The 25471-nt window shown below is 35.1% G+C and overlaps 4 protein-coding genes and 1 long non-coding RNA gene across 5 annotated transcripts; all 5 read right to left on the minus strand.

Annotated features, from left to right (window-relative positions):
* Positions 1–11214: 11214 nt before the first annotated feature.
* LOC145577055 (uncharacterized) lies at positions 11215–12611 on the minus strand. Its single transcript, XM_081634741.1, has 3 exons — positions 11819–12611; positions 11544–11737; positions 11215–11490 (listed from the first exon to the last, which is right to left on the minus strand). Exons 1-3 carry the CDS (start codon positions 12609–12611, stop codon positions 11215–11217), a joined length of 1263 nt encoding a protein of 420 aa, XP_081490867.1.
* A 27-nt stretch (positions 12612–12638) lies between these two features.
* On the minus strand, positions 12639–14117 carry LOC145577056 (uncharacterized). The gene is made up of 2 exons (XM_081634742.1): positions 13883–14117; positions 12639–13798 (listed from the first exon to the last, which is right to left on the minus strand). Exons 1-2 carry the CDS (start codon positions 14115–14117, stop codon positions 12639–12641), a joined length of 1395 nt encoding a protein of 464 aa, XP_081490868.1.
* A 2891-nt stretch (positions 14118–17008) lies between these two features.
* On the minus strand, positions 17009–18892 carry LOC145575911 (uncharacterized). The gene is made up of 2 exons (XR_014098290.1): positions 17804–18892; positions 17009–17604 (listed from the first exon to the last, which is right to left on the minus strand). It is a non-coding gene; the product is annotated as an uncharacterized LOC145575911 (long non-coding RNA).
* A 2523-nt stretch (positions 18893–21415) lies between these two features.
* On the minus strand, positions 21416–22812 carry LOC145577057 (uncharacterized). The gene is made up of 3 exons (XM_081634743.1): positions 22020–22812; positions 21745–21938; positions 21416–21691 (listed from the first exon to the last, which is right to left on the minus strand). Exons 1-3 carry the CDS (start codon positions 22810–22812, stop codon positions 21416–21418), a joined length of 1263 nt encoding a protein of 420 aa, XP_081490869.1.
* Positions 22813–22839: 27 nt separating this feature from the next.
* Positions 22840–24318, minus strand: LOC145577058 (uncharacterized). The gene is made up of 2 exons (XM_081634744.1): positions 24084–24318; positions 22840–23999 (listed from the first exon to the last, which is right to left on the minus strand). The coding sequence occupies exons 1-2, from the start codon at positions 24316–24318 to the stop codon at positions 22840–22842; spliced, it is 1395 nt and encodes a 464-aa protein (XP_081490870.1).
* Positions 24319–25471: the final 1153 nt, after the last annotated feature.

Genomic DNA, 25471 nt, shown 5'->3' on the forward strand with positions numbered 1-25471 from the left:
TGCATATTTGGTTGTTCATCATGGTGGGTGCTGGCAAATTGGTAGTAATGCTTCATACTTAGGTGGGAGAATTAATGTGTTTGATAATATACCTAAAAATGTTGATGGAGCCTATGTGAAGCAATTAATAGTTGGGCTGGGGTATGATGACATTGTTAAGGTTCACTTCTTGGATCCTAGGAAGGATTTTGATAGTGGCATAAGATACTTGGGATTTGAAAGCAACATATGTGATCCTTTCTTAGCTTTACTTATGGAACACAAACTAATACACATATACACTGAACATCTTGAAACAAATATACCAGTGACTCATAACATGGGGTTTAGGAGTGGTCTGCTGGGGTTACTTCAAGGAGAGTCTGATTTGATCCATTGAGTGTTGGTTACCATAGTCCTAGACACAGTGGCCCATTTATAGACTATGACACAGAAGGTACAGATGAAGAGGATGAAGAAGTTGTGAAAGCCAGGGCTAAAATTGCTAACAATGTGAAACATGAAGTATCTTATGAAGAGGAGGTTGAGATGTTGAAAAAGGTTGCTGCATCAAAGGGTGTAGTTGATATTGGCAGTGATTTTAAGGGATTTAGTGACCTTGACAGCCCTGTGGAATCAGATGAGGAAGGAGAGTGTGGATATCTAGTTCCACCAAGCAGTAATAAGTATAGTGGAGTAAAAGCCAACCAAACTGAACAAAGTAAATCTTATTTTTACCCTGGGCAAAAGTTTATGAACCCATCTGAATTTAAAATGGCATTGAGGCACTACTGTGTCTCTCAAGGTAGGAACATGCCGTTCACTAAGAATGACAAAACTAGAGTGGGGGCTGAGTGTGAGCACAGTAGTAAAGGTTGTCCATGGAGGATTTGGGCTTCATGGACTAAAGACAAACACTCTTTCTCTGTGAAAACATATGTCAGTGAACACACATGTGGTAGAACTCACAAGGTGAAGTCAATGTCAGCTACTTGGCTAGCTAAGACCTACCAGAATCCGTTTAAAGTAAACCCATACATGAGACTACATGATATAATAGAGTCTGTTTGGTTGGATTAGGGTATCAGAATAACTAAATACATGGCTTTCAGAGCTAGGAAAAGAGGACAAGGGCTTATACTTGGTGAGTATAAGGAACATTATGGTCTGCTACCTAGGTATGCACAAGAGATGTTGAGAAGTAACAGGGGAAACACTGTGAAGTTGAAGTTGAATGGTAAGGTGTTTGATAGGATCTACATTTGCTTTGAAGCTTTAAGGAAGGGTTTTTTAAGTGGTTGTAGACCTTTTATCTCACTTGATGGGTGTTTTTTGAAAGGCCCTTATGGGGGTCAGCTTTTGGTTGCATTTGGGAGAGATGGGAACAACCAAATGTTTCCATTAGCTTGGGCAATGGTGGGGGTAGAGAGTGCAGACACTTGAAGTTGGTTCCTGACCCTTTTAAAATCAAACTTGGGGAGTGCTGAAGGTGCAGGGTATACAATTATGTCTGATCAGCAAAAAGGTTTAATTGGGGCAGTAGCTGAAGTTTTCCCTCAAGTAGAAACAAGGGTGTGTGCAAGACATGTGTACTGCAATTTTAGAGGTGTGTTTGAGGGAAGCCTTGAACTTAGGAAACAATTCTGGATGATAGCTAAAAGCAACACTGAGAATGATTTCCATACTAGGATTGAGCGAATTAAAGAACTCTCAGATGATGCTGTTGAAGACCTTATGAAGAGAAATTACAAAAAATGGTGCAGAGCTTTTTACACACCTATGTCTTGTTGTGACAGTGTGGACAACAATATGAGTGAAGTGTTTAATGCCTTCATCTTGAAATTCAGACACAAACCAATCATAACAATGTTGGAAGACATTAGGGAGAGTTTAATGGAAAGACTTCACAAAAAGAGGGATATGATGAAAGAAGCTGACATGTCACTTTGTCCAAGAATACACCAACAATTAGAGAAACACAAGGTTTGGGCTAGAGGATGGTATGCATTTTTGGATGGTGGATTCTGTTATGGTGTTAGGGAAGGGGTAACACAAACTAAGTATGTTGTGAACTTAGCCCATAGGACATGCAGCTGCAATGCATGGCAGGTGAGTGGTATACTATGCAAGCATTCTATTGTTGCCATATGGAACAAAGGGGAGCAGCCTGAAGCCTATGTGAATGACTACTTTAGAAAATCAACTTATGCATTGGCATACCAGTACTTGTTGGAGCCATCCAATGGCCCACAAGAATGGCCCCATTCAGATCAGACAATCTCTGCACCGCCCCTCAAAAAGGTAAACAACAGACCTAAGAAGAATAGAAGGCAAGGGGTAGGAGAAGTCACTGCCAAAGGGAAGGTTAGAAAGACAAGGTTACCACAACAGTGCACAACATGTGGACTTGTAGGCCATAACAAAAGGTCTTGCAAGAATGCACCACCAGAACAACACTGTGATGTTCCTTCTTCAAGGGAAAACACAGTTCACAGTGAAGCAACCACAGCAACTGGGAAGCCCAGCAAGAAAGGGCAACAACAACAATGCACATCATGTGGACTGCCATGCCATAACAAAAGGTCTTGCACCAAACCAGTTCAAAATGAAGTTGCTGCAAATAAAAGCAACAACTCCTCTATCCCTATGCACAACAGAGGTGTTGGAGTGTACACTTATCCCAATGGATTTCAGAGGATTGCTACTGTGAGTGTTCTGATCCTAATTGATTCTAGACCTACATATTTTACCTGTTCATAACAGTTATTAATAATTTTGTACTAATAGTTTGCAGCCAAGCACCAATACTAACCCCAATACACAAAGACCAGCAGCTTTCTATTCTGACTTTGAAGGGGAACAAACCATTTACTCTTTTTCTCAAGAGTACCCACTGTCATAGTCTCAGCCTGAACAGAACTCTCAACATCACCAAACTATCTCTACACAAGCATTGTAGAATCAAGCTAGGGCCAAACAAATGGACATAGCAAAGAAGAAATAATAAGGTACATTGCATTAAACAATTTTCCATTCATTCAATCATACAAACTAAGTACAAATAGTACCATTATTATTAAAACTACTGATTAAGTGAAAATGTTGCTAAGCACATAAACACAAACAACAACTACTACTAATGCAATTAACACCCATGTTTCACACTTAAACCCTACATAAACCCTCCCCTTTTCCCTTTTCATCTTTAGCATCAAATACTCAGTCTGCATCTTCGTTGCATGGGCCTTAGCTTCATTCATTTTCACCCTGAAGTTCTCAACATCAGCAATTAACAACTTCTTCTCTTCCATTAACCCTAATATCACATCTCTCTACCAATCAGTCTGCCCTTCATCAAACCACTTGAAAACCCTGCATCCCCTTCTATTTGTGTTTGCATCGTAATCTAGACATGCCATGAATCTCCTTCCAGGATTGTCCTTTGTGCATGATCTAGTCCTTGACAATGGTAGACCATAGTGGCAAGTGGTTGCACTGCCAAAAGAACCCTTGTTGTTGCTAAGCATTATCACAAAACTGATAGATTTTTTTTTCCAGTAGGCTGAAACTTCAAATAATTCTACAGAGGATGGACTAATTGAAGCAGCAACAGCATGTTTTTGGAATTGTGATGTCCTGTTTTGATGAATTATCCATTTTCAAGTGTAACGGCTAGTTTTTTGAAAACACAGTGAAATTAAATTATTTTGGCTGTCAAATTTTTTTTTGGGCATTTATTGTATTCCTTAAAGTTTTAATAGCATCCTATTTTGTTAGATTTTGCCGATGATATCAACCAAAAAAGTTTAGTGAGCAATTAAATCATCCAAATGAGTTAAGGTCCTTCATGTTTTGCTTAGTCATCAATTCCAGGTCCCTCATGTTTGATGTTTTCAATCCTACTCACCAAACGTTTCCCTGAAGTTCTTCCCATTCACCTTTCAAACCACCCTTATTGGTGGTTGAGGGACTAAAATCAGCTATTTGTAACTTTAGGGACTAAAATCAAACAAACTGCTAACATTAAGGACCTTTGGTATACTTAACTCCGGGTATATGACTACAATTTATCGTAATCCTAACTTTGGAGAAATCCTTAAACATTGTGTACAATTTTTAAAAAGTACGTAACATGTATACAAATTGTTATGAATCTTGAAAATATAAAACTCTTAGAGAGTAGAGAGACAAATGTAAAGTGAATCAAATTTTAAATTTTATAATTTGAAAGTTAATTACTACGCCACTTAATATAATAGAGATAATAAAATAGGGAGCAACATAATTTATTAGAGGTAAACAAACTAAACATTGAAAACAAATTAATGTTAATTGCCCACTAAAGTTATCGCCTTGTATTACTATTAATCTATTTTTGGAATTGATAGATATGGATTTTGTAATTTATTATGTTATCTTTTTCATGAATTGTATTGTCTTAATTTATTATTTTATTTTCTAAATTTTTAGTTAAGGGTTTAATCTAATATTGAGATTTAAAAAAAAAACAAAAAGTTTAAGTATCTAATATAACACAAAATTGTGGCCGAGATTACTTATTCAAGAGTTATATGGTCGATCAAGGTTACTCGATCAGTCAGGGATTACTCAACATAGGTTATCCAATCGATTAGGAGTTATTCGGTCAGTTAAAGGTTACTCCGTCAGTGTTTGGGGTATGTTAGCTTGGTGTGGCATGCCACAATGCCACACAGAAAATACATTGCTAATAGAAACTTGTCTGTATGAGTATGGAAACTTGTATAATTTCATTATACGCATAATGTAGTGATAATATACTATTACTCGTAAGTTTTGGACTATTTGTAATGAAATTACTTAGTCCCACCGTCCTTTAATTGAAAACATGTACTCGTATTTCTTTCTGGGTGTCCAAAATTAAAAACGTGGATATAGCCTTTAATTTAGGATAGTTTTGACACATATAGAACAGTTAGAGATCGGATGCTTATATTTCAAGTAACATAAAAATATTTTACATTCAAATGCACAATCTCTTTTGAGTTGCCTATACCGTGTATATTATTAAGGTAAACTCTATTCACGTAAGAACAATATCTTATTGGATTTGTTTCGCCTCTCTGAAACGATTCTCTTTTTACTTTTGTGAGTACTTTATTTGAATCTCTAATGAGATAACATACACTTAGCTCGTGTAAAATTATAGCGTGTCCAATACGTCGTGTTGTGAAGATTTTTTTTACTAACTTACATTAAAAAAATAAGGGCTTAGAAACATGGGTTTATACATGATAAAACATTATCCACAATAATAATCGATTTTTTCAAATACTAAATATCTTAAGTATAGTATAAATTATTATGTTACCTAGCATTCATTCTTTGTTTCTCTTTTTCATTAAAAAAATGTACCTATAATATTGTCTTTTAAAAATGATTTTAACATTATTTTTCATGTTCTTGTTTCATGTAATTTGTAAATTTTCGTTTTCCCGATTCCCCGTTTTCTCATTTCTATTTCCATTTCTCGTTTCCATGCAACCTAGACAACGTGTCTTTTCATATAAAGAATAAGGATAACCGGTTTTAATGTTTTGCTTCATATCTTTTACATTGACTTTTATCGAACCTAACATAGGATGCTCTTTTAACTTCTCTAAAATAATATTTTCATCATTTGATAGACGGTGAACCCACTGACCTTTAATATCGGCACTTTTTTGGACCTTTGAGAAGGATTCCTCTTTTTGCTTTCATAAGGACGGTAATTATGGTCAAGACTTACTCCGTAATTTTCAATCCATAATTTTATTGCATAGTAAGTATTATGAGCATGTTCTAATTGACTGAACTTAGATGAACTAAACTGAAATGAACTGAACTTATTAGAGCTGAACTGAATATTTTATGAGAGTAGGAAATTAAGAACTGAACTGAACGTAATTGAACTGAATTGAAAATAATCTGAAGAGAACAGACCCTAAATGGATATATTTTATCTATATCCGCGTAAGTATTAAGGGTCTGTTCTCTTCGGATTATTTTCAGTTCAGTTCACTTTAGCTCTAACAAGTTCAGTTCAGTTCAGTTCTTAATGTCCTTCTCTTATAAAATTTTCAGCTTAGTTCAATTCCAATAAGTTCAGTTCAGTTCAGCTCAGTTCAGTCAATTAGAACAGTCCCTAATAAATTATTTTCATTTCAGTTCACCTCTAATAAATTTAGTTCAGTTAGTTCTTAATTTCCTTCTCTCATAAAATATTCAGTTCACTTCAATCAAACAGAACAGGCCCTAAATCTATCTAAAGTTGTACTTTGGACCTGAAAGAAGTAGTCCTTTATTTTTGGGTGTCTAAGATTAGAAGACTATCCCTTTGCCATAACAGTTCCGTGCATGGTTTTTCGACATTAGTTTCTGAAACGTACAAAATTGGTTAAAAGCATGGATATAGCATTATTTAGGGCAGTTTTGGACCCAAAACAATTAGAGACCGGGATGCTTTCCATGGATCTCATAACACTTGGGTTGGCCAGTTGACTGGTTGGAACCCTCTACTTAAAACCCTCCAATTTACCTTTAAATAGTCAATACGACCAATTTTATTTTAAGTTTTCTTTCATTAGTTAAGGCCACCACACGCCTCTATGTGATTGACTAATGATGAATGTGTGTGACACAACATAATAATGTATTATTATTAAAACTCAAAGGGACAACATAATAACCCCATGTGTCACTTTTATTTATGATTTGGTGTCACATGTGCGCCACGTGTCATCCTATGTATATCATTCTTCTCTCACTGCATTGAATTGTGGTAATGTGTAATTAATTTTAAAAATTATTCATTAGTGTAACTTTAATAATCTATAATAATGTTTAATTTACTTGAAAAACTTTTCATATATATAACCTTCATATTTAAATTTGATATATTTTATACAAGTATATAATTAGTGAAAGATAATACTTCCTCCGTTTTTATTTTATTGCACCATTAGGACTTTTACACTATTCACTTAATCTTCTTTGACCATCATTTGTGATTTATACATTAGGAAAAATATAGTCATGTGCGATCTACTTAGATTCGTATCGAACTCTACTTTTCAAATATCAAATTTTTATAATTTTTACAAAAGTATAATTGAAGATATTGATAGCTAAAGTAATGCATTGGCAAGCGTGAAATCCCTTATGGTGCAATAAAAAAAGAACGGAGAAAGTATAGATTATTATATTTTTCACACACTTATTATATTGTTAAACATTAACCATTTTTATTAATTTTGATCAAACTTATAAATTTACGATGTCCCGGGGTATCGTCCGGGCCAATAACTAATCATCTAATTAAATAAAAAAAATTCTTGAATGAAATTCGATTATTTATTATTAACCTCCTAGAACATTAACATTTAACGGTTTAAAAGATGCTTGTTTACACAAATTTCGAGTCTAAATAAATAAAGACGGAAAATAAAGTAACAAATGAATTTATATTAATATATGAATTTTGGGTACAATCTCTGTATAAAAGTTTATAATAAAATAAAATAAGTCCTCTGATTCTGTTTTGTAGCTTGACGATGACACGTGTGTGACACCTGCAGGGTGACGTTTGATGACGTCGACTTAAGTTTGAACGCAGGGTGACGTTTGATGATGTCAACCTGTATTCAAGGGTTTTGTTTGAATACACCTTAACGAGGGCTTATGAAGCTTAATCCCGTTCAAATGTGTTTGAGTGTATCTGAACAAGTCAGCACGACTTTGATGTGCTTGTTGACTTACTTCAGAGAGAATTCCGTTTGAGTTTTATGAGCTCTTGGAATAATGATTTCTGGATCTCTTCAACTGATGGAGGAATGGTGTATTTATAGGAGATGAAACCCCTTGAGTGGACTTAGTAGGTTTGGGCCTGACCCATTTTATGACTTAGAAGTCTTTTAACCTGGTCCGTTTAATTTATTTTATAACCCGAATTGTATTTGATTAATTCAGATTATTTATTTGGGTGGGCCCAAAAATAATTAAAATGGATCATTCATATGATTTTAACCCAAATTAATTTATTTAATTTAATGTATGACACTCATAAAATTTCCGTGTCCACAAATTGCCCCCTCGAGACTGTGTCACATACACGATTTGAAGTGTTTAGCGTGATAAGGTCTCGACCCTTTTATCTGACTTGGAAGTCATTAGTACTTAGTATTTTTTTATTTTTATTTTTTTTTAAGTACTGGGTTTGATTTATGGGAATTCTTGAACCCCAAGGTTAAATTCCCAATTACACTAGATTTTAGTCTCCTAAAAGATAATTGTCAACCTAAACCTATAAAAACAAGGAATTTGACCCCTCTATATTACATTATTACGGACTTACGATAGACATACTTTGACGAACAAGGTAGCCGACTTTCCCCTGCAATTGCTTTTTACTAGAATGTGCTCGTGCTAATGCACGGGTTATAATTAAGGATAGGATTAAAAAAATACAAAGTATAGAGATGCAAATGGTATTTAATAAAACCAAATATAATAACAACAAAAACCAAAAAAATGAAAAAACAAAAAAAAAATTGATTACAAATTAAAAAAAAAAAAATAAACCAAGTGTTGAATTCATATTTTAAAAAAATTAAAGTCTTGAAATATTATGCTAAATGAATCTAAGTCTTCAATTGGATTGTCCACGCATCTCTCGTTTCAGATAATAGAATTCTTCCTCCCATTTTACTTGTAAAACACATGCAACTATGATATCATCATTTCCTATCTCAGGAACATGTAGTATGAAAGTGAATGTATTCATCAATCGTTCACTCAGATACTCCTCTAGAAAGTAGTCTCCAAATTCCTGTTCATAAATAACAAATGTAGCCATTATGCCGATGAGTAATTACTTAATATATTTGATAAAAGGATATACTCACATTATCTGTCATCGCTTGAATACTTGATATTGGACAACCGATAATCATCTCAGCATATTGGCCAAAGAGTGTAACAAACATTGTATTTGTAGCGTCACCAATTTTTACATTGATTCTATATCTGTTATTATTGATATGATATAATTAGGTATAGTGATAAGTAAAGCAGGTTATAATTATATTTTTTATATAAAAGAATAAAGTGAAAATACCTTGGCCTACTAAAAGAGGGGTCACACTCCTCACACATATCAGCTCTCCTTAAGTGTCGAGCACATGATTCATACCAAATAGGCATAGAAGAATCAATAGATAACACCTTTGCTAGTACTCGAAAGTATTTTACCTGAAAACACACATCAAATATTTAATACCTCATGTATAAGAAAATGAAATCAATAATTGTTGATATACATACATTATGAGCCGTTGAAAACTGATTTAATTTGATCCTTTTTGCATTAAACACCATTTCCATTTCAGAGATACTATTGGCTAATATCTGACTCCAGCTGATATGTTTTTGGACATATCCATCATCCGCATACCTATATGAGTTATATAAGTACATTAGTATCCAATAAAAACTTACATTGTATATTATGATGTTTTTAGGCTTACCAGCCATGTAGATCATCAGTTTCATCAATATCAGGATCAATAAAAAGTCTAGTACGTCTAACAGTCGAAAGACATGTACCTATTGGAAGGTTAGTAAAAATATTCAAAGCAATGATAATAATAAAAATGACACCATAGTCTTTCCATGGTTATCTAATTTTATAAAACTTATTTTACCATAATATGAGCCAACTGATACCATGGATGCACCCAACACATGGTCCTGATTAAGCTCATTGAATAAGAAACGACCTTGATCATGAGCAAACCCTTCCCATAAAGTTAGCCTCATTGTTTCCATGTTGTAAATCAAAATATGTCATTAGATTTTTTTTTTTCTTTTTTTCACTTAACATTGCATAAGTTGTTAGAATTACATAAACATATTGTAACTTTTGTAATATGCTCTTACTTTGTGTTGCAGAGTAACACATCTCTTTTGAATTGATGTCTCCCACCCGAGACTCTATATGATTCAGACACATATATAACCAATCCAATAACATCTGTGTTCATTCATCATCAAGAAAAAAAGATCGGATATGACCTTCAAAACTAAATAATTTTAAAAATGCAAAGAAATTAGTATTATTTATTTTAATTACTAAAAGACACATACCGATGAGAGGACTATTGCGCAGGTGAAGGTACTGTGGAATGTGGAAAAATTCAATAAACTTGAAATTGTACCTTGGGATATCATCACAATCATCAAGAATTTCTGTTATCATGGTCTTGTTGCCAAATTTTAACCTCATTTGGTTATTGGAATATTTTTAAGATGTATCTAGAGGCATAAGATCTAGCTGAGCAATTGAATAAACCTTTCCTTGTTTGAAGATCTCTTTATATTTATCAATGTCAGCATTAAATAGTGTGATTTGAACTTCGTCCCCCTAGAAATTGAAAATTTCATACATACATAAGTGTCAAATAAATGAATATATTGAAAAAAAAAGTAAGCACTAAGTAAAAATATAGTTCAAACCTCCGAGTCAATGAATACCATACTCCACGAATGATGGACGTAATTTGTACCTCTAGCTCTACTTTGTTCATTGACCACCCATAATAAACGCACTCTCATATTCACATTCAATGTCGTAAGGGTAATACAACGACATGGTGTGTATCTTGTGTTCATTTCCTGCACTTTAACATCATTGAAGTGGGCATAAAAAATAATTTACATAATATTTCATTATTGATCCAACCTCGCACATGTATAAAGGTTACATAAATAGTATAGATAATGAAATAAATCATTAATAAAGTAAAATATAAGCATTAACATGACAAAGAAAATCTAATATATAAAAATAAAATAGTATAGCTCTAAAATTACACTAAAACAAACATTACTAAGAGTTACTAAATAAATGTTATAACAAAATTACATACATAGCTAATTTACACTGTTTAATACTTCCTTATACACAATATTTTTAGTCACACTGTGAGAAATATCCTTCTTATTTTGTACTAAGATTTTTAGCCCGGAAGGAGATGTAACTCGTGACATTGCAACATATAATTGGCCATGACTAAACACGGGCCTAGGGAGAAAAATGCCAACTTTGCTCAACGTCTGTCCTTGGCTCTTATTTATTGTCATGGCAAAGGCCAATTTTAATGGAAATTGCCTTCTTTTAAGAGGGAGATCTATCTTCTTGTTGGAAGGTGTTAAATCAATTCACGGAATTAGAACTAATTCTGTAGCTCTAGGACCTGTGATCACTTGTGCCTCAATCACTCTGTAACCCAATTTCTTGATTATAAGGCGTGTTCCATTGCACAACCCTATGGATTGGTTCATATTTCGCATCAATATTACCGGGGCACCAACTTTCAGCTCTAAGCAATGATTAGGAAGACCCGACAAATTTAATGAGTTTAATAATTCCATAGGCTCCATGTTATCAAGGATCCCACCATCTCCTGTATGACCCAAAGTATCCGAACTATATACCTATGCACGTTTCCTGGTAGCATTGATAAAATCTTCGAATTTAACTCATCTACATCATTGTTTGTTGGTGCTAGAATTCCGCGATCCTTGAGGTACTCCCAGTCCGTGTAATTTGAAGGCAAGTTGGGGTAGACAAAGTTAATGAGATTTTGCAAACCATGTTCATCATTGGCTATCAAAAAATCACGTGGTATTTCAATCCAATTTGGTTCACCTTCCTCTGTAATGGGCACTCCTGCTATAACTCCTTCTCCAACTTTTATTATCCAATCAGCAAATTCTCAAATTTGTTCAAGGGTATCGGAGGTAACGTCACTTCGACATAAACGCATATTTATCCTTAGGCACATAACTTGGCAGTCTTTCCAAAAGGACGCTCGATGCAAGGTAGCTGCAACAATAGATTCTCGTCCTTCATCTGGCACCACGGGAAGTATCTGTCTAAAGTCTCCACCAAGAACAACCAATTTACCTCCAAAAACTCTATTGTCACTACAAATATCCTTGAAATGTCGATCTACCGCCTCAAATGCTAATCGATGGGTCATTGGAGCCTCATCCCATATAATCAATGATGCTTCACGGATCAAATCAGCACGGGTTGAGTCTTTTTTGAAGTTACAAACGGAATGTTGATCAGGATCAAAAGGAATCTTGAAAGTCGAATGTGCGGTTTTACCCCCAGGCAATAATAAAGCAGAAATTCCCGATGAAGCCGCAGAGAGCACGATCTTTATTTCAGATCTGAATTTCGCAATCAGAGTGTTCCATAGGTATGTCTTTCCTGTCCCACCACTACCGTAGACAAAAAATAGGCCACCTGCATCTCGAGAATGAGCATCAAGTATTGCAGCATATACTCTATATTGATCCGTGTTTAACCCTCTAACTAAGGTATCAAATCTGTTGGCTTCATCATGTGTGTCATATTCAAGTTCATCTCTTATCAACCGATTTAAGGCATTGCGTGCTAACTCTGAAGAAGGTTGTGGCATGTCAGGGAAATCTATCAATGACCTTCCAAGTTTATTCAATATATGCTCAATCTCTTGTAACCCTTGATTCTGCATCTCTTCGAGAGTTAATCGCAAGTTAGGATTTCTAGTTTGACGTTGCATCATTCTCTCTAGGTCATCCGTAAGTTCACCTCAATGTTGTTCCCACAACTGTTTCGGATCACTTACTTCCGAAAACATCAATATGGAGCAAAACATGTTTCTCAACTGTGAACCCGATGCCCAGTTAGAGGCTTCTGACAGAGTTTCATGCCACTCATTATCGTCATCAAGCAACCCAAAGGCATGACATGCAGATCTAAAGGTAGGGTGGATGACACCATCAACAGTTCGTATATCTTCAAAAGATTCCGCTCCACAAACCTTAGTTAAAAGCATCCGTAAGTAATATCGTTCCCCGGAATTTGGATGAACAAAAGGCAATCTACCAATGCAAGGTCTTTCTTGCCGTTGTGCCCACCTTTTTGTAGAACGATTCCATGTAAATCCCATAGGAAAATTTTGGTAAGTGTATTGATTTGCTTCTGGAAAATCCTTGTTAGCTTGAAACCACATAGTTAACATGGTTTGTTGCAATCTCGGTCGTTCAAGGACTGTGTGCAGATCATCATTATCATTGAAAACTACAAATTGTTCACCAGGTAGATGAAACTGAAGTAGTTCCGTTGAAGGATATTGATGTTGCAAATCAAACTCAAATATTCTCCAGCATGCTTCAATGGCCGATACATATCGACAATCTAAGTATTGTTTTATCTCATCCACTCTGTTTCCTTGTCGTACCTCTTGACCACGTCGTGTGGTTGAATTGTTTTCAATGACAACTGTTGCTCGATCTTGACCTTTAGTAACATACTTGTATAGATACTTTACCACACTTCTCGCAGCAACACGCTCAACATTTTTGTGTGCATTGTACTTAACACATAGATCTCTGTTATATGGTACTACGCAACGATTATCTACTTCCCTTCCATTAACAATGATGGGCTCTCTATGTTGTCTACGTCTATACTGCACAAAGCCATTATCATCAAAGGTGGTTTCAGTACAAAATTTCTTCGGGAAATGCTTTGAACACTTTCCATCGATTAAACATGGCCCACATGGTCCATGGAGCATGTTCTTGGTAACTGTTTCAAATGCCAAAGGATCTACATCCTTGTCAGGGATTTCCGCAGAGATAATTACATCGATATCCTCTGGACACTTAGGCTTATCTTCTGGAGCCAATGTTATGAGAATATGCGCATGTGGAAGTCCGTGCTTTTGAAATTCAATGACATAAAAATCTGTAACATGAAATATGTCCCATGTTAATTAATTTGATAAGTCAAAAATATAGTACGATTATATAATTAATCAACACAACTCACCAGCAATGACTTTTCCAAACTTCCTGTTATCCTTCAAATCGCGAAGCATTTGTTTCAATTTGATCTTGAAAACACGTGCTACAATGTCTGGTCTATCTTCAGTGCGACGACTTCCACATGTAGATATCTCATTTACAATCTCAGGCCAGTTTGGATTGCAAGTGAAAGTTATAAATAAATCAGGCGGACCCAAAACACGAACAATTGCCACAGCATCTTGATAATGATGGGCCATATTACGGGGGCTTCGTGTGAAGGATGATGGTAATATGAATAATCGACCTACATCAGTAGCATTGACATCTCCAGCCCTGATTGCATCTTAGAGTCCACTGTATAAATCAGAGCGAAGCCTGCCTTGATTTCTCCTTATCCATGATAATCGATATTGTTCCATTGCAGCGTATGCATCAACATCAAATTGTTGCAATAAGCGCCCGGAATCTATCAAGGTGTCACCCTCCTCTTCCCTATCATGGATCCTAAATGCGTAGAATTGTCGCATTGTCACAATACTTCGACTGGTACTTGTACTTGACGCCTTAGGTATCCCAACTCTCCATCCATCGGTACCATATGGAAACAGTAGTGGGTATTGTAAAGGCATATAACTTGGATGAGTTTCATCAATCCTTTGTAACCCACCATCTATTTTTTGCAATATGATATCTCGATTACCTATGTCTTCAGTTCCATCACCTACCATCAATGCAGCCACTTCACTTGCGGTTGGTTGGATATATTGTCTGCCTTCTCTTGCGCAAATAAGCTTAATTCTCAAATTTTGATGCTCACCTTGATCGCGCAACATATTGCCAGCATTTCTGAATACTGTGACATAAGGATTTATATCATCAAGCATCATTTTTAGTCCTTGTAAAATTCCTGGATCTATGGAAGAAGCTTCCGCGCCCCCCATGTGATGTAGTCGGTTGGATGTTTCATTGTCAGTATCATAGATGTACAACTGTGCAAACTTCGGACCTGTTCCCGGCTCAGGGAGTAAAGTTCCAATTCGATGGTAATTACTACCACTTATGCGATAGACATAGGGGCCTCTACCATCATTAACAGTGTTATCAATCCGACCACCCATAGAGGTGAAAGCTAACATAGAGTTGAAAGCTCTAATATTGTTTCGGAATTGCTGATGTGGCAAAAGTGACCGTAAAAATGGCGGTGTCAAAGGTAAAAGCGGCAATATAACTTGCCCACTTTGACAGCAGTGATTGAACCTTGGGTGTGTTTTATTGCTACTCTTTACCATTTCTTCTATCCACATAAGGGCCTTGCAATTAGAACACACAACTGTTCTAGGTCCAAACTCCCAACGTCTATCAAACCCATCGGTACGACGACATTGATGAGTCACTTCTGCATGCAAATGATTTATTTTAGTGAATATCAATTAACAATGTCGACATCACTTATGTGTGTGGTTAAGTAGCTTGGCAAAGTGGTTACCTCTCCTTCCGACAATTCGCTCATCAGGTCTAGCATCATTGTCTATCCCCTCATTAAGTGAGCTTTCTGGAATGAAAGTTTTTAAAAATTTAATAGAATCCTTAATGCAAGGTAGTATTATTACTGCTATAAAGTAAATATTAATGGTTCTTATAAGTACCATTTATATTGATCTCATTAGGAAATTGCTCCACTTCACGTGTCACGTCCTGATATTGATGTGTTGATCGACGTAATTGCATCATTAATAGTCGCAAGGATCGTGCTTCTTTCTCTAATAAGTAAAGACGTTGCTTGAAAATAGGATCTTCATGGTTTGTAGTGAGTTTGAATAGTAACCTTCGCCTAACAGCTAATCTAGCATGTTTGTGTTGCAAATTCTCTCTGAATCGATAATTACTTGTATGTATGTCCATTCTAATCTATTATATATACAATAATCAAGAGATAAATATATAAGAATCGATATCATAGTTTGAACAACATCAATTAATAAAGGTAAGTTGTAACAATTTACAATTTTATAATCCTAATAGAGGTAAATTAATATATATGTATGTAATGTAGTGTAGTGGCAAATTAATAGCATGTCCCTCTATGAGCAGATAAAATCTTAAATTTACCTAAATATACATGCTCATTCACATTAACAAAATTAAAGTAAAATAAATTGTTCATACCTGTAGGGCATAGAAATTTAAGCTAAAGGTGAAACGCAGTCAACGGAGTATTTTATATACTGTAAAAAAATGGAATAATAATTTGAATTAATGAACAATCTCCAATACCAACTCCATTTCTACTTACATCAAAAAAAAAAAAATTAATAATGAATCATGTCTAACTCTAATTAACTTCGTTTCCATTTCATTTAAAAAATGGTCAAACCTATTATTGAATTCTACCTTACAGGTATGAAATAGTAGTAGAATCGTGGTCAAGGGATCAACATTGTTATTGCTAATCCTCAATTAATGATAAATGTTGTTATAGACTTGTATAAAAAAAGTTGTTCATATAAGTTATTTTGTATTTTTTTTTAAAAAAGAAAAAAAAAATTTAAGTGGCATAAAAGAGGAAATGATTTTTTTTTTTTTTGGAAGAAAAAAAAAATGCAATATATATTCTGTGTGTGTGTTTTATTTTTTATTTTTTTACAAAAAAAATTTAGGTGGCAAAACAGAGGAATTTTTTGAAAAAGATATCAATTGCAATTTACGTTAAAATTGAGTGCACTGTAAAAACTATTGATTAGCAGAGAGAAAATTGGATTTTAATAATATAAGATTAGTAAAAGGGATAAAATTATCTTGTCAAAAGAAAAAAGAGATGAAATTAGAACTTAATAAGATATAATTGAGAGGATTGGAATGATTGATTAAGATTAATTTGTAATGCATTCATAATATTTATACAGTGAACAAATACAATCAAATAATCATCCATAACCGATAATGAAAACTATCTAAAACCTTGAAATGTTCAGTTTTTTTTAATCAATGTTTTTATCTTGATCAACATCTTTCAATCCATTTACATTTACATATGAAGAATTTAATATTGATACATAACAAATAATAACCAATTCGAGTCCATATTGAGATATTGACACAAAAGTCATTGTCCAAACACTCGAGCAGGGCATATGCCGCGATACCATGATAGTGGCACTACATGCGTAATTATATTTATCATAATCATATTGTACACATCTTATCATTTTTTATATACATCATTTGATTTTTAATGCCACCATTAGTTATACATATACGAAGTATTACATACCAAGTACAATAAAAAAAAAAGGAAAAAAAAAATGTTATGGATGGAGTAAATTGGATCCAACGACTTGAGTGGGAATCCAACCCCATTGAGTTCACATAACATTATTAAAAGGTTTTACTCTTCTTAACAAACATGAGTTTAGCATGATGGCACATTATCTATTCACTTTCCAAATTACAGTATTTATCTAGCAAACAAATTACATATTCAAGGTAGATTGCGTGTCCATCTCCATGAAAACTCTTCTGTTTCTCCAACAACCCACGAAAACTCCTGTTTCTCCATTATACCGTGTTGAAAACTCTCATTTTTCTCCATAGGTTTGCCGGAACTCTCAAGTTTCTCACCAACACGTCGAATGTTTAACCCGTCTCAGATCATACGCGATTGCTTCTCCATTGTTTTACCTCCCAAAATCCCCACTTTCTCCATAATTAAGCTCCAATTTTGTTCCTAAAAGACTCTTGTTTAATCTGATAAAAAACCCCAATTCTATTTTTAAGAATTTATCTCTTGTCAAATTGAAAAGTGCCCATTTCAAATATCAAATCATACTAAAAATACTGACAATCAAATTTGCAGAAACTCAAATTCAACCACATCCCAAAATAACCCACATATTCAATAATCAATTACACAATTCAAATTATGTTTTAAGAGGAAAAATCTCACCTTTCAGCTCCAACCATTGAAGAGAAGATATCACCAAACCCGGAATTAATATAGCGCAATTAGGCAGAGACCAAAATCAACCTGTATTGTTATTATTAGAGCTACGAAATTATCATCAAAAATTAATACTCCAAACACAAAATTCATCATAATAAATAAAGTAGGTTGTGAAGACGGCGTAGGTTGAAGAAAGTAAAGTCGCATCCGTGTGTAAGCAAAAACGGAGTAAAAAAAAAATGAAAGGACATGAAATGTGTAAAATGCATTCCCACTGATAAATCCAATCAAATAATTAACACAAAATTTGTTTTTACCTTGAAATTAGGGAAGAAGAAGATGAATTAGTAACACCAAAAAGCACCTATCTCAAGTGAATCCACGAAGAAAAAGAAGGCGACAGCGAAGACGACGAAGAAAACAACGGTCGACGGCGTAGATGTATGACTTTGCCGGAATTGTGTGAGCTAAATATTGGTTACTTGATTGAAACCCCAAGCAATCAGATTTGTGATTTTTTTTTGTGTGTGAGTGAAATGAGTATTGCAAAGTATGTAGTATATAATCCATACTCTATTACTCTGTTGTAGTGTGTGCAGTTATGGAGTAGTGTGGTGGAGTTAAGATAACTGCCTACCACGATTTGGGGTTTTTCCTTCTTTTTTTTTTTTCGAAATTCAAATCTAATACTCAGTAGGATAGGCTGTTTAGAGAGATTAGGTGGAAAAGGCGGGAGTGAATGAGAGCTTAGAATTGGGGGTTTGGAGGATTCTCGTGAAAAGCGACTCTTAAATTATATTATAGACTAGAATGTGCTCGTGCTAATGCACGGGTTATAATTAAGGATAGGATTAAAAAAATACAAAGTATAGAGATGCAAATGGTATTTAATAAAACCAAATATAATAACAACAAAAACCAAAAAAATGAAAAAACAAAAAAAAAAATTGATTACAAATTAAAAAAAAAAAAATAAACCAAGTGTTGAATTCATATTTTAAAAAAATTAAAGTCTTGAAATATTATGCTAAATGAATCTAAGTCTTCAATTGGATTGTCCACGCATCTCTCGTTTCAGATAATAGAATTCTTCCTCCCATTTTACTTGTAAAACACATGCAACTATGATATCATCATTTCCTATCTCAGGAACATGTAGTATGAAAGTGAATGTATTCATCAATCGTTCACTCAGATACTCCTCTAGAAAGTAGTCTCCAAATTCCTGTTCATAAATAACAAATGTAGCCATTATGCCGATGAGTAATTACTTAATATATTTGATAAAAGGATATACTCACATTATCTGTCATCGCTTGAATACTTGATATTGGACAACCGATAATCATCTCAGCATATTGGCCAAAGAGTGTAACAAACATTGTATTTGTAGCGTCACCAATTTTTACATTGATTCTATATCTGTTATTATTGATATGATATAATTAGGTATAGTGATAAGTAAAGCAGGTTATAATTATATTTTTTATATAAAAGAATAAAGTGAAAATACCTTGGCCTACTAAAAGAGGGGTCACACTCCTCACACATATCAGCTCTCCTTAAGTGTCGAGCACATGATTCATACCAAATAGGCATAGAAGAATCAATAGATAACACCTTTGCTAGTACTCGAAAGTATTTTACCTGAAAACACACATCAAATATTTAATACCTCATGTATAAGAAAATGAAATCAATAATTGTTGATATACATACATTATGAGCCGTTGAAAACTGATTTAATTTGATCCTTTTTGCATTAAACACCATTTCCATTTCAGAGATACTATTGGCTAATATCTGACTCCAGCTGATATGTTTTTGGACATATCCATCATCCGCATACCTATATGAGTTATATAAGTACATTAGTATCCAATAAAAACTTACATTGTATATTATGATGTTTTTAGGCTTACCAGCCATGTAGATCATCAGTTTCATCAATATCAGGATCAATAAAAAGTCTAGTACGTCTAACAGTCGAAAGACATGTACCTATTGGAAGGTTAGTAAAAATATTCAAAGCAATGATAATAATAAAAATGACACCATAGTCTTTCCATGGTTATCTAATTTTATAAAACTTATTTTACCATAATATGAGCCAACTGATACCATGGATGCACCCAACACATGGTCCTGATTAAGCTCATTGAATAAGAAACGACCTTGATCATGAGCAAACCCTTCCCATAAAGTTAGCCTCATTGTTTCCATGTTGTAAATCAAAATATGTCATTAGATTTTTTTTTTTCTTTTTTTCACTTAACATTGCATAAGTTGTTAGAATTACATAAACATATTGTAACTTTTGTAATATGCTCTTACTTTGTGTTGCAGAGTAACACATCTCTTTTGAATTGATGTCTCCCACCCGAGACTCTATATGATTCAGACACATATATAACCAATCCAATAACATCTGTGTTCATTCATCATCAAGAAAAAAAGATCGGATATGACCTTCAAAACTAAATAATTTTAAAAATGCAAAGAAATTAGTATTATTTATTTTAATTACTAAAAGACACATACCGATGAGAGGACTATTGCGCAGGTGAAGGTACTGTGGAATGTGGAAAAATTCAATAAACTTGAAATTGTACCTTGGGATATCATCACAATCATCAAGAATTTCTGTTATCATGGTCTTGTTGCCAAATTTTAACCTCATTTGGTTATTGGAATATTTTTAAGATGTATCTAGAGGCATAAGATCTAGCTGAGCAATTGAATAAACCTTTCCTTGTTTGAAGATCTCTTTATATTTATCAATGTCAGCATTAAATAGTGTGATTTGAACTTCGTCCCCCTAGAAATTGAAAATTTCATACATACATAAGTGTCAAATAAATGAATATATTGAAAAAAAAAGTAAGCACTAAGTAAAAATATAGTTCAAACCTCCGAGTCAATGAATACCATACTCCACGAATGATGGACGTAATTTGTACCTCTAGCTCTACTTTGTTCATTGACCACCCATAATAAACGCACTCTCATATTCACATTCAATGTCGTAAGGGTAATACAACGACATGGTGTGTATCTTGTGTTCATTTCCTGCACTTTAACATCATTGAAGTGGGCATAAAAAATAATTTACATAATATTTCATTATTGATCCAACCTCGCACATGTATAAAGGTTACATAAATAGTATAGATAATGAAATAAATCATTAATAAAGTAAAATATAAGCATTAACATGACAAAGAAAATCTAATATATAAAAATAAAATAGTATAGCTCTAAAATTACACTAAAACAAACATTACTAAGAGTTACTAAATAAATGTTATAACAAAATTACATACATAGCTAATTTACACTGTTTAATACTTCCTTATACACAATATTTTTAGTCACACTGTGAGAAATATCCTTCTTATTTTGTACTAAGATTTTTAGCCCGGAAGGAGATGTAACTCGTGACATTGCAACATATAATTGGCCATGACTAAACACGGGCCTAGGGAGAAAAATGCCAACTTTGCTCAACGTCTGTCCTTGGCTCTTATTTATTGTCATGGCAAAGGCCAATTTTAATGGAAATTGCCTTCTTTTAAGAGGGAGATCTATCTTCTTGTTGGAAGGTGTTAAATCAATTCACGGAATTAGAACTAATTCTGTAGCTCTAGGACCTGTGATCACTTGTGCCTCAATCACTCTGTAACCCAATTTCTTGATTATAAGGCGTGTTCCATTGCACAACCCTATGGATTGGTTCATATTTCGCATCAATATTACCGGGGCACCAACTTTCAGCTCTAAGCAATGATTAGGAAGACCCGACAAATTTAATGAGTTTAATAATTCCATAGGCTCCATGTTATCAAGGATCCCACCATCTCCTGTATGACCCAAAGTATCCGAACTATATACCTATGCACGTTTCCTGGTAGCATTGATAAAATCTTCGAATTTAACTCATCTACATCATTGTTTGTTGGTGCTAGAATTCCGCGATCCTTGAGGTACTCCCAGTCCGTGTAATTTGAAGGCAAGTTGGGGTAGACAAAGTTAATGAGATTTTGCAAACCATGTTCATCATTGGCTATCAAAAAATCACGTGGTATTTCAATCCAATTTGGTTCACCTTCCTCTGTAATGGGCACTCCTGCTATAACTCCTTCTCCAACTTTTATTATCCAATCAGCAAATTCTCAAATTTGTTCAAGGGTATCGGAGGTAACGTCACTTCGACATAAACGCATATTTATCCTTAGGCACATAACTTGGCAGTCTTTCCAAAAGGACGCTCGATGCAAGGTAGCTGCAACAATAGATTCTCGTCCTTCATCTGGCACCACGGGAAGTATCTGTCTAAAGTCTCCACCAAGAACAACCAATTTACCTCCAAAAACTCTATTGTCACTACAAATATCCTTGAAATGTCGATCTACCGCCTCAAATGCTAATCGATGGGTCATTGGAGCCTCATCCCATATAATCAATGATGCTTCACGGATCAAATCAGCACGGGTTGAGTCTTTTTTGAAGTTACAAACGGAATGTTGATCAGGATCAAAAGGAATCTTGAAAGTCGAATGTGCGGTTTTACCCCCAGGCAATAATAAAGCAGAAATTCCCGATGAAGCCGCAGAGAGCACGATCTTTATTTCAGATCTGAATTTCGCAATCAGAGTGTTCCATAGGTATGTCTTTCCTGTCCCACCACTACCGTAGACAAAAAATAGGCCACCTGCATCTCGAGAATGAGCATCAAGTATTGCAGCATATACTCTATATTGATCCGTGTTTAACCCTCTAACTAAGGTATCAAATCTGTTGGCTTCATCATGTGTGTCATATTCAAGTTCATCTCTTATCAACCGATTTAAGGCATTGCGTGCTAACTCTGAAGAAGGTTGTGGCATGTCAGGGAAATCTATCAATGACCTTCCAAGTTTATTCAATATATGCTCAATCTCTTGTAACCCTTGATTCTGCATCTCTTCGAGAGTTAATCGCAAGTTAGGATTTCTAGTTTGACGTTGCATCATTCTCTCTAGGTCATCCGTAAGTTCACCTCAATGTTGTTCCCACAACTGTTTCGGATCACTTACTTCCGAAAACATCAATATGGAGCAAAACATGTTTCTCAACTGTGAACCCGATGCCCAGTTAGAGGCTTCTGACAGAGTTTCATGCCACTCATTATCGTCATCAAGCAACCCAAAGGCATGACATGCAGATCTAAAGGTAGGGTGGATGACACCATCAACAGTTCGTATATCTTCAAAAGATTCCGCTCCACAAACCTTAGTTAAAAGCATCCGTAAGTAATATCGTTCCCCGGAATTTGGATGAACAAAAGGCAATCTACCAATGCAAGGTCTTTCTTGCCGTTGTGCCCACCTTTTTGTAGAACGATTCCATGTAAATCCCATAGGAAAATTTTGGTAAGTGTATTGATTTGCTTCTGGAAAATCCTTGTTAGCTTGAAACCACATAGTTAACATGGTTTGTTGCAATCTCGGTCGTTCAAGGACTGTGTGCAGATCATCATTATCATTGAAAACTACAAATTGTTCACCAGGTAGATGAAACTGAAGTAGTTCCGTTGAAGGATATTGATGTTGCAAATCAAACTCAAATATTCTCCAGCATGCTTCAATGGCCGATACATATCGACAATCTAAGTATTGTTTTATCTCATCCACTCTGTTTCCTTGTCGTACCTCTTGACCACGTCGTGTGGTTGAATTGTTTTCAATGACAACTGTTGCTCGATCTTGACCTTTAGTAACATACTTGTATAGATACTTTACCACACTTCTCGCAGCAACACGCTCAACATTTTTGTGTGCATTGTACTTAACACATAGATCTCTGTTATATGGTACTACGCAACGATTATCTACTTCCCTTCCATTAACAATGATGGGCTCTCTATGTTGTCTACGTCTATACTGCACAAAGCCATTATCATCAAAGGTGGTTTCAGTACAAAATTTCTTCGGGAAATGCTTTGAACACTTTCCATCGATTAAACATGGCCCACATGGTCCATGGAGCATGTTCTTGGTAACTGTTTCAAATGCCAAAGGATCTACATCCTTGTCAGGGATTTCCGCAGAGATAATTACATCGATATCCTCTGGACACTTAGGCTTATCTTCTGGAGCCAATGTTATGAGAATATGCGCATGTGGAAGTCCGCGCTTTTGAAATTCAATGACATAAAAATCTGTAACATGAAATATGTCCCATGTTAATTAATTTGATAAGTCAAAAATATAGTACGATTATATAATTAATCAACACAACTCACCAGCAATGACTTTTCCAAACTTCCTGTTATCCTTCAAATCGCGAAGCATTTGTTTCAATTTGATCTTGAAAACACGTGCTACAATGTCTGGTCTATCTTCAGTGCGACGACTTCCACATGTAGATATCTCATTTACAATCTCAGGCCAGTTTGGATTGCAAGTGAAAGTTATAAATAAATCAGGCGGACCCAAAACACGAACAATTGCCACAGCATCTTGATAATGATGGGCCATATTACGGGGGCTTCGTGTGAAGGATGATGGTAATATGAATAATCGACCTACATCAGTAGCATTGACATCTCCAGCCCTGATTGCATCTTAGAGTCCACTGTATAAATCAGAGCGAAGCCTGCCTTGATTTCTCCTTATCCATGATAATCGATATTGTTCCATTGCAGCGTATGCATCAACATCAAATTGTTGCAATAAGCGCCCGGAATCTATCAAGGTGTCACCCTCCTCTTCCCTATCATGTATCCTAAATGCGTAGAATTGTCGCATTGTCACAATACTTCGACTGGTACTTGTACTTGACGCCTTAGGTATCCCAACTCTCCATCCATCGGTACCATATGGAAACAGTAGTGGGTATTGTAAAGGCATATAACTTGGATGAGTTTCATCAATCCTTTGTAACCCACCATCTATTTTTTGCAATATGATATCTCGATTACCTATGTCTTCAGTTCCATCACCTACCATCAATGCAGCCACTTCACTTGCGGTTGGTTGGATATATTGTCTGCCTTCTCTTGCGCAAATAAGCTTAATTCTCAAATTTTGATGCTCACCTTGATCGCGCAACATATTGCCAGCATTTCTGAATACTGTGACATAAGGATTTATATCATCAAGCATCATTTTTAGTCCTTGTAAAATTCCTGGATCTATGGAAGAAGCTTCCGCGCCCCCCATGTGATGTAGTCGGTTGGATGTTTCATTGTCAGTATCATAGATGTACAACTGTGCAAACTTCGGACCTGTTCCCGGCTCAGGGAGTAAAGTTCCAATTCGATGGTAATTACTACCACTTATGCGATAGACATAGGGGCCTCTACCATCATTAACAGTGTTATCAATCCGACCACCCATAGAGGTGAAAGCTAACATAGAGTTGAAAGCTCTAATATTGTTTCGGAATTGCTGATGTGGCAAAAGTGACCGTAAAAATGGCGGTGTCAAAGGTAAAAGCGGCAATATAACTTGCCCACTTTGACAGCAGTGATTGAACCTTGGGTGTGTTTTATTGCTACTCTTTACCATTTCTTCTATCCACATAAGGGCCTTGCAATTAGAACACACAACTGTTCTAGGTCCAAACTCCCAACGTCTATCAAACCCATCGGTACGACGACATTGATGAGTCACTTCTGCATGCAAATGA

The sequence above is a fragment of the Chenopodium album genome, chromosome 13, assembly GCF_948465745.1.
Source record: "Chenopodium album chromosome 13, dcCheAlbu1.1, whole genome shotgun sequence".
In the NCBI taxonomy this organism is placed as follows: Eukaryota; Viridiplantae; Streptophyta; class Magnoliopsida; order Caryophyllales; family Amaranthaceae; genus Chenopodium; species Chenopodium album.

Excerpts from the sequence above, each read along its gene's own strand:
- LOC145577055 (XM_081634741.1), bottom strand. The coding sequence starts at position 12,611 with ATGATGCAACGTCAAACTAGAAATCCTAACTTGCGATTAACTCTCGAA. Across the intron at positions 11,738-11,818 it reads GTGCCTAAGGATAAATATGC|GAGTTATAGCAGGAGTGCCC; the intron begins GTTTATGTCGAA and ends AAGTTGGAGAAG. Across the intron at positions 11,491-11,543 it reads TAGCACCAACAAACAATGAT|GTATATAGTTCGGATACTTT; the intron begins GTAGATGAGTTA and ends AAACGTGCATAG.
- LOC145577056 (XM_081634742.1), bottom strand. The coding sequence starts at position 14,117 with ATGGCCCATCATTATCAAGATGCTGTGGCAATTGTTCGTGTTTTGGGT. Across the intron at positions 13,799-13,882 it reads GTTTGGAAAAGTCATTGCTG|ATTTTTATGTCATTGAATTT; the intron begins GTGAGTTGTGTT and ends TTCATGTTACAG.
- LOC145577057 (XM_081634743.1), bottom strand. The coding sequence starts at position 22,812 with ATGATGCAACGTCAAACTAGAAATCCTAACTTGCGATTAACTCTCGAA. Across the intron at positions 21,939-22,019 it reads GTGCCTAAGGATAAATATGC|GAGTTATAGCAGGAGTGCCC; the intron begins GTTTATGTCGAA and ends AAGTTGGAGAAG. Across the intron at positions 21,692-21,744 it reads TAGCACCAACAAACAATGAT|GTATATAGTTCGGATACTTT; the intron begins GTAGATGAGTTA and ends AAACGTGCATAG.
- LOC145577058 (XM_081634744.1), bottom strand. The coding sequence starts at position 24,318 with ATGGCCCATCATTATCAAGATGCTGTGGCAATTGTTCGTGTTTTGGGT. Across the intron at positions 24,000-24,083 it reads GTTTGGAAAAGTCATTGCTG|ATTTTTATGTCATTGAATTT; the intron begins GTGAGTTGTGTT and ends TTCATGTTACAG.